This window comes from Notolepis coatsorum (genome assembly GCF_963971535.1).
Source record: "Notolepis coatsorum genome assembly, chromosome: 5".
NCBI classification, from domain to species: domain Eukaryota; kingdom Metazoa; phylum Chordata; class Actinopteri; order Aulopiformes; family Paralepididae; genus Notolepis; species Notolepis coatsorum.
This window is the reverse complement of record NC_140169.1, coordinates 133,650,870-133,663,769: the sequence shown is the minus strand read 5'-3', so window position 1 is coordinate 133,663,769 and position 12,900 is coordinate 133,650,870. Positions and strand designations below refer to the sequence as shown.

Genomic DNA, 12,900 nt, shown 5'->3' with positions numbered 1-12,900 from the left:
TCATTGATTGTTTGTATGTATGTTAGGGGTGGGACAAAATGTATACTGCGATATATCGTTGTACTTCCTCTTGAGATACGTTATCGATACACTGGCACCAAGTATGGATATATAAAAAATAATAATAGAATTTGGGCTTGACAATCCCATTTTACTGCAATAAAAATGATTTGTAATGAGGAACAGACTGAAAACGTTATCTTAGATAAAACTGATAATGTATATTTTTATTGCAGATGTTAACAAGGTTTTCCGTTGGAGATATAATTGATAGTTAATAATAATCAAGTTGCGGTCAGTGTGTTAAAGTAAAAGAGGCACGATGCAATTTGTTGTACATTTGTTTGTGATGCACACTAAAGAATCGGATAAGCTTTCATGTCAATTCTGTGAATAAATACATAATTCCAGCTTTTTGCCTTTTTATGGGTATTTTTTCTTCAGTTACACAGATATAGTGACGTATCATAGATGGATTTTCTTGCAATATATCAATTATCGCAGATGGCGTGTATTGTGATATTATCGTTATCGAGGGCTAAATTCACCATGCGAGTATCGTATCTTGAGTCACTCGTATCGTCCCACCCGTAATGTTGTGTACTTTATTCTCACATCATGGTGAGAGAAATGGAACAATATTCAAAATGTGGATTATTTAGCAGAGTAGGAACATAATAAGACTGCATGTGAATCTCTGCTTCCTCGTCTACTTTAGATGGCTGTGTTGGAGATCCAGAGTAATGGAGAGTCGTCTTATGTGTCCCAAGAAGCCATAAACAGTGCCATTCAGTCCCTGGAGGACCCACTACAACGGGTAAGGGAGTAAAGGAAGCCACTTAAAAGCCTGTTGTGTGAATTCTGACATTTGTCATTGTGCGTCTAATATCACTACTTCTTCTGTGCCTCCTGATTGGAGAACTGCTGAATGTTGATTGCAAACGGGTGAACCTCATCTACGCTGCCTCGACAGTCTTGAGTTCACACTCTGAAGGCAGAGGCCGGAACCTGTTGGTGATACTATTACTAACACATACAAACGTAGTCTAATATGTTTAACTGCAAGAGCTGCGGTTGTCACATTCTTTTTTTTCTAGTCTTATAAACCGATGACCTGCACCTTTTTTGGGTGTGCGTTTTTATTTCATTTCTATATCATTATATCTAACAAATTAATCGCATATTACACCTTCTTTAATTGCAAAGCACCTCATTGACTTGACAGACTCACTCACTCACACTTAGCAACTCTGCCCCTAGTGGCGGTTCACAAGATATGGCATGATCAGGGAATCTGCTCTCAAATTTCGCCTCTCTGACACCGTGTTCAGCCTGCTCCTGAACATTGGTAAAACCAAGGAGCTGATAGTGGATTTTAGGAGGAGACAGCAGGGGACACACACACCACTGAGGATAAACGGGGCTACCGTGGACAGGGTGAGCAGCTTCAAGTACCTGGGGGTCCACATCTCAGAGGATCTGACATGGACAACACACATAGACTCAATCGTAAAAAAGGTGAAGCAGCGCCTCTACCACCTGAGACAGTTAAGGAAGTTCAGAGTATCTGGGAAGATACTCCAGTCCTTCTACTCCGGAGCTGTAGAGAGCATCTTGACTGGAAACATCACTGCCTGGTATGGAAACAGCACGGCACAGGACAAGAAGGCCCTACAGAGAGTGGTGCGCTCAGCCGAGCGTACCACAGGTATTGCACTACCACCCCTGCAGGTCCTATATAACAAGAGGTGCAAATCCAGAGCCTGCAGAATAATGAAAGACCCTCACCACCCCAACAACAACCTGTTCAAGCTGCTGCGGTCAGGCAAACGCCTGCGAACAGCAGCAACTAGGACAGAGAGACTTCGGCTCAGCTTCTTCCCCCAGGTTATCAGAGCCTTGAACACTGAACTCTCCACACACAAGCACACATGAGCACACACACAACACTGTACACGCTCACACATTAGCAGCCACTTTAACATGAGCACACACACACTCATGCTGCACACGCTCACACTTATGGTCACTTTACAAAAGGAAAGGTCACTTTAAAAATAGCATAGTATAACTTGAGATTGTATAATATAGCATTGTATAGCAGTGTACATAAAGACCCAGTGCCTCATCCGTAGCTAACAGTGTATTGCACTACCACAGGACCTAGCATGTCCTACCATGCTCTGTAAATAACTCATGTACATATACCGATATGCCCTACTTTGTTTACTTGTTTTATTGCACAATGTCGTTCTATTGGATTCTTATTATATATTACTATTGTATTATGCACAATCGCAAGACCCCCCGCATTTTTTTTTACCTTTATTTTACCAGGTAGTCACTTGAGATCAAAGATCTCTTTTTCGAGCAAGACCTGCTCATACATTATATTACATTGTATACTTGTATGCAGTGACAAATAAAACTCTTGACTTGACTTTCCCTTGTTTCCATGTTGTACAGCCATAGTGATTAAGGGAAGTGTGTTTGTCTGTTCCAGGAGTTTATTCAGAAGTGCCTGGAGGTCGACCCCAGTAAGAGACCCACTGCCAGAGAGCTGCTCTTCCACCCGGCCTTGTTTGAGGTGCCCCCCTTAAAGCTGCAGGCTGCGCATTGCATCGTGGGCCACCAACGTGAGTGAAGGCACTCGCTCACATACACACTCTCTCTCTCTCACTTGCTCTCTCTCTCGCTCGCTTGCGCTCTAGCTTTCTCTCTTTCGCTCTCTTGCTCTTTTTCTCTCGCTCACACAAACGGACATGCATACTTTATTTTGTACAAACAACAAGGGATTAACACTTTGATCGCCGGGGTTAAATTCATAATTTACCATCCCTCGCCAGCCCTATTTAACATGGAGAAGTTCCCCTTCTTTGCAGGGCTATAACTTTTTAAATTGTATTGCTAAATTGACATTACCATGGCCCATTAAAAGTCCTATATCTATTGTTCAGGGTGTAGCAACGTTATACTTTTTCATTCACATATTCATACTAAAATACGGTCTAAAGTATAAGTATGTTTTTATCGTTTTCTGCAGCTTTCTCCAGAACGTGATTTATAGCCCTAAATGCATTATATTGATTGTATACAGTTTGATAGCAATCGGCGCGAGATAAAAAATTTCAACTGCACGTACTTCTAGAAGTTACTACGTATGATCTGATGTTGACCGGATGGGCGGGGGGGTCGTTTATAATTCCGTGGGCAACGTTATATCATTCATCTAGTGTGGGTGATATGATCATTAGAGCAGTTAGTATAGAAGACATTAAAAAATAACGCTGAAACTCACCGTAGCTTCCTCTCGCCGTTGGGAGATGAGCGTGGAACAGAATTTTTTCTATTATGGGATGTAGAAATACCCGATCCATTTCCAGGTTGTATAATAGTATATACGTCCAAATCATGTTGTTTATCGAGTTATTGGCAACGGATCGCTATCCATTGTGTCGAGATCGAGTCCCGGGACCTATAGCGAGTGATCGGACCAAATTGAAATGAGCACCAGCTTCCACTTCCTGTTTCTTCCCTGGGCGATCAGGCCTATCGGCCACCAGATGGCGCTCTTGAACCGTTAGAGAGTTGATAGGGGCTCACCAGTACATCTCATGTCTCCGGGGGAGAAATATGATTTCGATCACAGATTTTTGAAATATTGATATCAAAGACGCTGTCCAGCGTCAACGGCAGAATGAGCATGGCGGGGAATGACGTGTTTCAGCGTCAACGGCGATTAAAGGGTTAATATGAAGGTACACCATCGTGGATCTGTGCAAAGGTGTGGATTTTTACAATACCGTCGTCCAGAATATATACATATAGTTTAAAAATGATTAAATAAATTAAAAAAAAAGTTATACTGTCAGAAATAAGACACAGCCCAGCCCTACTAGAAACAACTGTGTGAATGAATGAACCATCTGACTGAACATCCTCTCCTCACCCGCAGACATGATTCCAGAAAATGCGTTGGAGGAGATGACCAAGAACATGGATCCTAACCTGGTGATTGTGGAGGCCAAGGACCGAGTTCAGCTGAAGTAAGTCATACAGTTGAGCTGAAGTAAGTCATACAGTTCAGCTGACGTAAGTCATACAGTTCAGCTGAAGTAAGTCATACAGTTCAGCTGACGTAAGTCATACAGTTCAGCTGAAGTAAGTCATACAGTTGAGCTGAAATAAGTCATACAGTTGAGCTGAAGTAAGTCATACAGTTCAGATGAAGTAAGTCATACAGTTCAGATGAAGTAAGTCATACAGTTTAGCTGAAGTAAGTCATACAGTTCAGCTGAAGTAAGTCATACAGTTCAGCTGAAGTAAGTCATACAGTTCAGATGAAGTAAGTCATACAGTTTAGCTGAAGTAAGTCATACAGTTGAGCTGAAGTAAGTCATACAGTTCAGCTGAAGTAAGTCATACAGTTCAGCTGAAGTAAGTCATACAGTTGAGCTGAAGTAAGTCATACAGTTGAGCTGAAGTAAGTCATACAGTTGAGCTGAAGTAAGTCATACAGTTGAGCTCAAGTAAGTCATACAGTTGAGCTGAAGTAAGTCATACAGTTGAGCTGAAGTAAGTCATACAGTTGAGCTCAAGTAAGTCATACAGTTCAGCTGAAGTAAGTCATACAGTTCAGCTGAAGTAAGTCATACAGTTGAGCTGAAGTAAGTCATACAGTTGAGCTGAAGTAAGTCAGCCTGATGGGTGAAAACATTGACAAGCCCAGAGGACAACCACACCTTGTATGTGAGCCACTGTAATGGTGATTCAACATTAATCACAAGCTCTTCTTGTCCCCAGACTCTCCCACTTCCCTGCCCTTGAGCTGGACAAGTTCCTGGAAGACGTGAGGTAAGTCAACTCATATTTTTAGGCTATCCTGTCATAAGTTAACTGTGCTTGGTATTTGTGCGGGCTGATCTGTGGCTGAATCGGTGTTGGACAAGTTTCTCAAGAGGTGTAATTAGTTACTTATTGCTGATTATTCCTTTAAAAAGTAATCAAAATGACTTAACTAATTATTTTGGATCAAAGTAATTGGTTACATTACTAGTTATGTTACTTGTTACTTTGGCTTGTTAACTTGCTGTGCTGTGTCTCGTGGCGCGCCACCAGGAACGGGATCTATCCCCTGACGGCGTTTGGGTTGTCCTGCTCACAGCAGCCCCAGCAGGAGGCGGTGAAGTCGCCCATCGTTCCCCCCTCGGTCAAAAGCCCGACTCCTGAGCCGGCTGAGCTGGAGACCAGGAAGGTAAGGAGGAGCAAACCAGGGATGAGGGCAGATCTGGGCCCAATGGAGCTGAAAACATTTGAAGAAAATCACTTGATTTATTTGATCTCACGGGTTATATGGCCACCGTTGAGGATGATTCAGTGTCTGCAAGATCATTTTTATAAAAAAGCTGAAAATATATTTGAGCTTGTAAATATTATAATATATGTGAGCTTGTAAATATATAAACATCTGGTAATCATGTATTCTTTTGATTAATCTGAAGATTAATCGAGTATCAGATTGCAAAACGCATATATCGGTGGCCTATAGCGGTGCTCCTTCTCAACACCTAATAATCGGGGATCATACAGTCATGGAAAACCAGCAATAGTCATGGAATTTTTTAAAGAAACAAGTCCAAGCTTGGACACATTATGGAAAATGATACATGTCCCAAGTGTCATGGGAATTTGTAGTCTGTAAAGTCTGCAATATCAGGTTTGGCTGCAGATGGATTTGTTATCTTTTGACTTTAATAACAACCTGAATAACAGTCATTTCTACAGTAATTGGAACATCAACAGTGACATGTCATGGAAACTTGAACTATATCATGGAATAGTCACGGTAAAGACATGGATTTAAATAGGAGAAAATATGTTTGCTGAACCACTAACCCAACGCTATTTTACCTTTCAAACTCGCCAGGTCCTTCAGATGCAGTGCAACATTGAGCCTGTCGACGAGGGCGCCAAACACCACGTGAGTTTCAGTCTGCTCACGACTCGTGACGTAGGGATGTAACGGTATGCCAAGCCACCACGGTTTTGAACCAGAAGCCTTTCCCCGTAACACCGTGCTCACCCTGTACATTCATGTTGTGTAATGTGCAATATACACGAAGCCACACGCCACTACGATGGAGGGTTACTTATCCACAGCTCTGCTCCTGACAGCCATGGGGGGGGGGGGGGGGGGGGTTATCACACTTCAAGTTGCTAGCAATATTGAATTGCAACAGACTTTGTAATTGAATACACATTATTATACTGCACTAGATTACAAGAGGATTGTTGTGTGTATTTCTTTGTCTTTAATGCTAAATAAAACGGTCCGATGTTGCACTGCAGGGCGCTGGAGCGTTATCTCACTGCTCACGCGGTAGTCAACGGAAAACTATTAACCCTTTCACTACCACACTACATAAGGTTAACCTTTCACCCTTTGTCGTGTAGCAGTGAAAGGCTTAGCCTTCTGTATTGTCGCGGTGAAAGGGTTAACCCTTTGGTAGTGTGGTAGTGAAAGGTTTAATGCCGGTAGACTGGAGACCTTTACTCATATTCAGTGACACTGTGACACTTCATACTGTTGCATCCCTACTTGTTGACTGCATTTCTTGGCTTTAGACAAAGGAGTTTGCTGCTTTTCTACTTGAGAGTACTACCTTTTTTAAACCAGACGTTTGAAACGGCTCTTCTTTCTTCTGCTTTCAGCTTACATTGTTGTTGAAACTTGAGGATAAACTGAACAGGCACTTAAGTTGTGATTTGTTACCAAGTGAGTATTCGTACTATTAACCCATAATAGCATTACAGTTGTTCAAATGGGCATGATCTCTTGTAGACCGTGTTCTGACGCCCTCCCTTGTTTGTGCAGATGAGAACGTGCAGGAGCTGGCTGTGGAGCTGGTGCAGCTGGGCTTCATCAACGAGGTGAGTGGAGTTTACAGAACCGGAAGAACCGTGTTTAACGTGTCGGAAATCAAAGCAAATCCACTTGATTTTCTGAAGGAAAAAGAAAGTGTTGACACAGAAAGATGCAAGTAAAAGCTTATTTATGAAAGTTACAAAGTGTTGCACAGGATACAGATACAGAGGCAAAAAGTCAGAACAATGGGACATACTACATTATATTTGCTAGATGTGTAAAAGGTGAAAGTCTCACACTCACAACCGTGCTGATTTGGCAAAATGACATCCAGAGGTTTTTGTTTTGAAACGACTTTTAGTCAGGAGTCCATTGTGCTTTTTTATTTTAGCTCTGCGCAGGTAACTTAGTCATGTGATTCACCTGGGTATTTCTGAGTGGTTCAAACACGGTATGTTTATAAACGAGAAACCCATCTATATATCCAGTTATATACAGAGACAAATTAATTCATTACAGCACCTATACAGGGGAAGGCAAGTCGATAGAAATGGGTTCATCACGGGGCGTTCAGGTGGCGTAGCGGAGATTGCGTTCGTCACCAACACCGGAGACGCTGGATTCGCCTGTTCGAATCCAGCTCACAGCTCCGGCGTTGTCACCAGCTTGGCTGGCCGTTCACACTAATACAATTGGCAGTATTAGAGGGTGGGAAAGCTGGCGGGGTGGGTCCGGGTCGTTGTAAACAGCGACTCCTACAGTTCGGTCGGGGCGCCTGCTCAGCGCGGATAGGATCTAAGGGGGGTAGTGTGATCCTTCCACACGTTACACCCTCTCAGTGAGAGTCCGCGCTGCCAGGTGAAAAGAAGCGGTTGATTGGCTAGACGTGTGTCGGAGGAAGCACGTGATAGCCTCCACTCTCCCAGACCGACTGTAAGTGCGCAGCGACCAGGAAGGGGATTGGGAATTGGCATAACGACTAACATTGGGATGGGAGAAAATCGGAGGAAAAAGGAGGGGGAAAAAGATCAATAAAAAAAAAGAAATGGGTTCATCACAGACTCTAGATCTAACAGAGACTGGTCCAGAGGGACAGGGCCCTAACAGCAAAAGCAACATTGCCCTTGGATTTGCGGAGGGAGCAGAGGATAAATAGGAGACCTTGGTTGGAAGATCTGAGTGGCCTAGTAGTGGAGTAGGGATACAGAAGTTGGGAAATGTATGAAGGAGCAAGACGATGTAGGGCCTTGTATGTGACGAGGAGTCATGTTATGAAGTCTCTTCTATACTTTACGGGAGCCAATGAAGGGATTGGTTTGATGTGGGACCCATGGTTGGATTTGGTTAGCAGGCTGGTTGTAGCGTTGCAGGATTAGTAATTCTAGATCTCAATTCTAGGGCAGTTGAGGACACAAACCTGATACTTCCTGTTTGACAGAAAGCTACCCACTTATTTAGATGTTCAACCAAGATGGAGTGATCAACAGCAGTTAAAGTCGAGTAGTACCAGGATAGAATGTTTTCCATTGTCAGCCTGCATGAGGATGTAATTTGTCGCTCTTAGCAATGCTGTGTCTGTACTAAATTGGAATTTGTTAAAAATATTGTGTTCTTCAATGAAGACGCTGCTGTCTCAACAGGCGATGAATGGTAGTTTCAAAATAAGTCTATACCTGTAGTTATCTGGTTGGGTTTCCTGAGTCCTGGTCATAGCAATAGCGATTCCTACTGGTCGGTCGGGGCGCCTGTTCAGCAGGGAGGGGGATCTGGGGGAGATGGCCTTCAGGCAGTTCCAGGTTCGACTCCACCACACAAAAAAAACCTAAATGTTTTCCTCACGTCACACAGTGTCTCTCTCTTCCAGGGTGATCAGCCACGTCTTGCCTCAGTTCTAGAGGAGGCCTTCACAAAGTTCTACAGCCGGAACGGTTCTCTGAATCCAGTCACCGTCTCCTCTTAGCCAAAGAGTGCCCCCCCCTCCTCCTCATCCTCTCGCACAGGACTTGCCGTCGCTCATCTTAAGACGTACGGCGATGCTTTGCAGGGACGCCTTGGTCTGCTCTCATCATATCTCCTGGTGGGAAGTCGCTGCCACTGAGTGGTTTGTCGCTTTTGTATTTGTTATCCTCCCAAGTGCAGCCATCTGCTTCTCGATTCTGAAAGAGGAAAACCCGGTTGTAAACTTAAAGGAAAATACCAGTGCGTTCACTTTTTAGTCTCATTTCCTTCATCGGAACCTCCGTCGGAATCATACGCAGGCCCTTTCCCATTGCATGGCTTTGTTGTGATGGCAAGGTCCTTCTTAACGGAGGGCGCTGTGCTTGTAAAAATGCAGCAGGCGTCTGCCGAGTACCTTTTGGTTGATTCACCAAATGGATAAGCTACATTTACAGCCATTTACTTGAATACAATATCATTCCTGCAGAGTAATTCTTCTATACTATTAATACATGGAGAAGCTAAATGTATAGTTATTTAGTTAAATACAATATCATTCCTGCAGAGTAATTATTCTACTATTTATTCATATTAAACTATATTTATAGTCATTAACTCAAATACAATATCATTCCTGCAGAGTAATTATTCTATTTATTCATGGATAAGCTACATTTATAGTTATTGACTTAAATTCAATATCATTCCTGCAGAGTAATTCTACTACAACTTATCCAAGAAGTAAAGTTATTCAGTGAAAGGAACAATTTAGTCAACACTACTCTGTTCACAATGAATTGGCTGGAATTGTCAGCGTGATTTTTGGTAGGGGGTGTATTGACTTCATATTCATATCGCAATATGAAACGACACAATATCCATATTGTGAAGATGGCAATATGGTCATTTAAAAATAATAAAAAAATATGCTCAGCCTTAATCTTTGGAGGTTCAACTCAAAACGGGATCCTGTGGGCAGTGGAGAACGCATGACTATGAATTATCTTAACTACAACATGATTTAGGCATTGAGCTAAAGTTAAGTTGATTCTATCAGCGTTTCCCCACAGCTTCTAGGTTGTCTGTGTGGTGGTTGCATGCTGGGACGGGCCACTATAGGGAGGTGTAGTCTGACGTCACTTTAGTTTCCCGCGCGGTCCACCCGTATAGGGATTTTATCATTGGGAAAATGTATTATCGGCTATTGTAATAATTCTGCCTCAATGAACATTGAGCTTTCCATTTTTGCTAAAAATGTGTTCTCTTCTATCACTAACATTATTGTTTAATCATTTTTGGTTAAAATAAATGTATATGTAATTATTTTACGATTTAATTGCGAATTGTTTCATGTTGTGGATGAATACACACAGAAAGGTACACCATGCCAATGTTCATGCTTTATTTGTTTTAAACGAGACGATTTAGAAATGTGTCCATTGGAAATACATTGCAATTTCAAGCGAGGTGGACCGGCCGGAAACAACAATGATGTAACCACTACACCTCCCTATACACAGCGGGTGCAGTGGAAATGATTATGTAAATACTATATCAGTTTGGGCACTTATTTGTGGTGGGCCTGTTTGATATTGTGGTGGACCACCACAAATAAATCGAATGTATGTCGCAGGGAGATGAGGGAGATGAGCAAAAACCTCCATAACACCAGTATTTTCCTTCAAGTCAAATATTCAAAGCTGTATTTTGAACATTTCTACTTAAAGAAAATGAGAAAAAAAACATTTAATAGTTGTATGAAAACAATTTTGTCTTATCCTGGCATACAGGAGTATGTGTGATGCGGTGTTGTAAGGTGAGTCAGGTTATCATTGGTTCCTTTCACTTGTCTGTCACAGTGAGTCCGGTATTATGTCACAGCGAGTCAGGTATTATGTCACAGCGAGTCAGGTATTATGTTCTCGAAGTTCAAATCAGTTGCTCTTGAATGCAATTTTATTTCCAAACTTCTTTCCCTCTTGTCTCAAAGCATTATTGGGTAATCATGAATTATGAATCATGAAAACTGAATCATGATACGCACAGCATCAGTCTAATCCGAATCAAATCTGAGGAGCGAGTGACGGCTACAATAAAAAAAATTGGTGAAAATTATTTATTTGTATGATCTATCTTGAGTGTCTAAGCTACTTTCAGCACCACTGCGGTTGGTTCTTTTGTGAATGTATGCTTTTACTTGTTCTATCACTTTAAATCGTACTCTTATTTTCTGTGAAAAGGGTTATTGTCACTTGACTATAGTCCAACTGTAACTTGTATTTTACAAGTAGCACATTTTCACCATCTGTAAATAGGGTCAGATCAACTTTAAGTTATCTTTGAGTGCCATTTCTTATTGGGGAGTGATTTGTTTCGATCCATTGAAAAATGGATTACATTGGCCTGTAGTCAAAAGAACTTCATAGAAGTTTGTCAACAAATGTGGTGAACACATGCATTATCTCTACGTAATGAATTTTGAATATAATTGGAAATTAAATTTCTGCAATGAATATGCATCGGTTTTGTATCTCAACAAAGGTGAAGGTCGTTTCAAACTGTTTAACGGTGGGGAGATGGTTTGTTCAGTATAGGCCTGTAGCAGTACTTATAGATATATGTTTTCATCATTAGTCTTCAGTGCTACTAAAAACATTCTGTTTGACATCAGAGGCAGAATGATAATAGAAACGGTGTACTGGCCACTTAGAAATGTTAATATATATCTGTGCTGTCACCTCTCAAGAGATCTCTGCTAGTTTGCACTGCTGCACTCTTTTATATATATTTTAACTGTCCTTGGAAATGTTCTGTTGCCTCCTAATTGACCTCAGTCTCAAGCCCCGCCCTCTTGTCTTGATCCTCCAATCACAATCGTTGCAGAGCACCATCAAGAGTGGGCACGGTTTTGAGATGGGTCAATTGTTGAGACCAGTGATGGAGAAATTGTTGGGAGAATGGTGTCCCAACATATTTCTTAAGTGTTCAGTTGTATCCACACACCGTGTTGTCAGGATTTTCTACGGGGTCTGTTTTGATTTTGTAGGATGCAGTTGTGCTGCATGGCAACGCCTGTAACCATCTTGTAAACTGCAGTATGCTGGACATGATGCTGTATATGTTTCTGCAACACCTTTCTCCCCTTTATTTTAATTTTTTACTTCCTTGAATAAAAATGTAGACAAAGAGCACTTGTGTACGTGTTTTTTGTTATTCTTTGCATGAACAAATGAGCCAGCGGTATTATTACACACTGTATTATGCTGCTTCAGAAGCACCTGTATTTTCTCTCCTGCAAGGTAATGCCAAGAAAAGCCCTCATTGATCTCAAATTGGTTCTAAATGCAAATAAAAATTTGGTTTTCTTGAAATCTTGAAACATAGACTATAGCTATTTGCATATCTCTACTATAAATGGTTTAGATTATAAATATCTTGGAATCTGTATTGATGACATTCACATTTAAACACCACATCAGGAATCTTGCAGGCAGTTTTGGACCATGGTGATGATGTAACATACAGACGTGTTGCAGCCTCCACACCAGTGTTAATTTTGGCAGCTATTTTAGTTTTAGTCTTAGTCATGTGTCAAGTGCTCCTTTTTCGTTTTCATCATATTTACTCATCTTCATTTATTTTCCGTTTAGTCAGTTTTAGTCAACTAAATGTCTGAGCATTTTAGTCTTGGTCAGTTTTTGTCTTTTTTGTTTTAGTCTAGATTTTGTCGACAAACGGATGACATTTTTGTCTATTTTTAGTTAATGTACTAAAAAAAGAAATTTATATTATATAAATTATAAAACTTTTTTCTTTTCTTTTTTACAGCTACTGTTTTATATATCTACTGTTTTTTATTAATAACTAGAAAATAATGGTATTTATTCAACAGGTGATTGTATAGATTAGTAGTATCATTAAATGACAACTATGCTTCACCCACGGAAAGGTTGTTGGCACATTGGTTCCACACGGACATTATACGTTGTTGTACTTGCTTCCAGAAGGCTCCGTTTAGGTTAGCTACTAGTAGCAGAGGCTTTGTTGTGATTTTTAATGCACAATAAATATTCAACATTCTCTTTTGAGACTCCGCC

General features: G+C 41.2%; 1 protein-coding gene across 2 annotated transcripts in view; it reads left to right on the top strand.

Annotated features, from left to right (window-relative positions):
• nrbp1 (nuclear receptor binding protein 1) overlaps window positions 1–11,985 on the top strand; it is a 28,519-nt gene extending 16,534 nt beyond the window's left edge. The window contains exons 10-18 of one of the 2 annotated variants that reach the window (XM_084315370.1): window positions 719–817; window positions 2,504–2,636; window positions 3,956–4,046; window positions 4,804–4,854; window positions 5,119–5,254; window positions 5,927–5,980; window positions 6,712–6,775; window positions 6,875–6,930; window positions 8,730–11,985. In XM_084315370.1, coding sequence (XP_084171496.1) covers window positions 719–817; window positions 2,504–2,636; window positions 3,956–4,046; window positions 4,804–4,854; window positions 5,119–5,254; window positions 5,927–5,980; window positions 6,712–6,775; window positions 6,875–6,930; window positions 8,730–8,825 — 780 coding nt within the window. In that variant the 3' untranslated portion in view covers window positions 8,826–11,985. Of the gene's footprint in view, window positions 1–718; window positions 818–2,503; window positions 2,637–3,955; window positions 4,047–4,803; window positions 4,855–5,118; window positions 5,255–5,926; window positions 5,981–6,711; window positions 6,776–6,865; window positions 6,931–8,729 lie in introns of both variants that reach the window. The other variant, XM_084315369.1, reaches the window with a different exon arrangement.
• The last annotated feature ends 915 nt before the right edge of the window (window positions 11,986–12,900 follow it).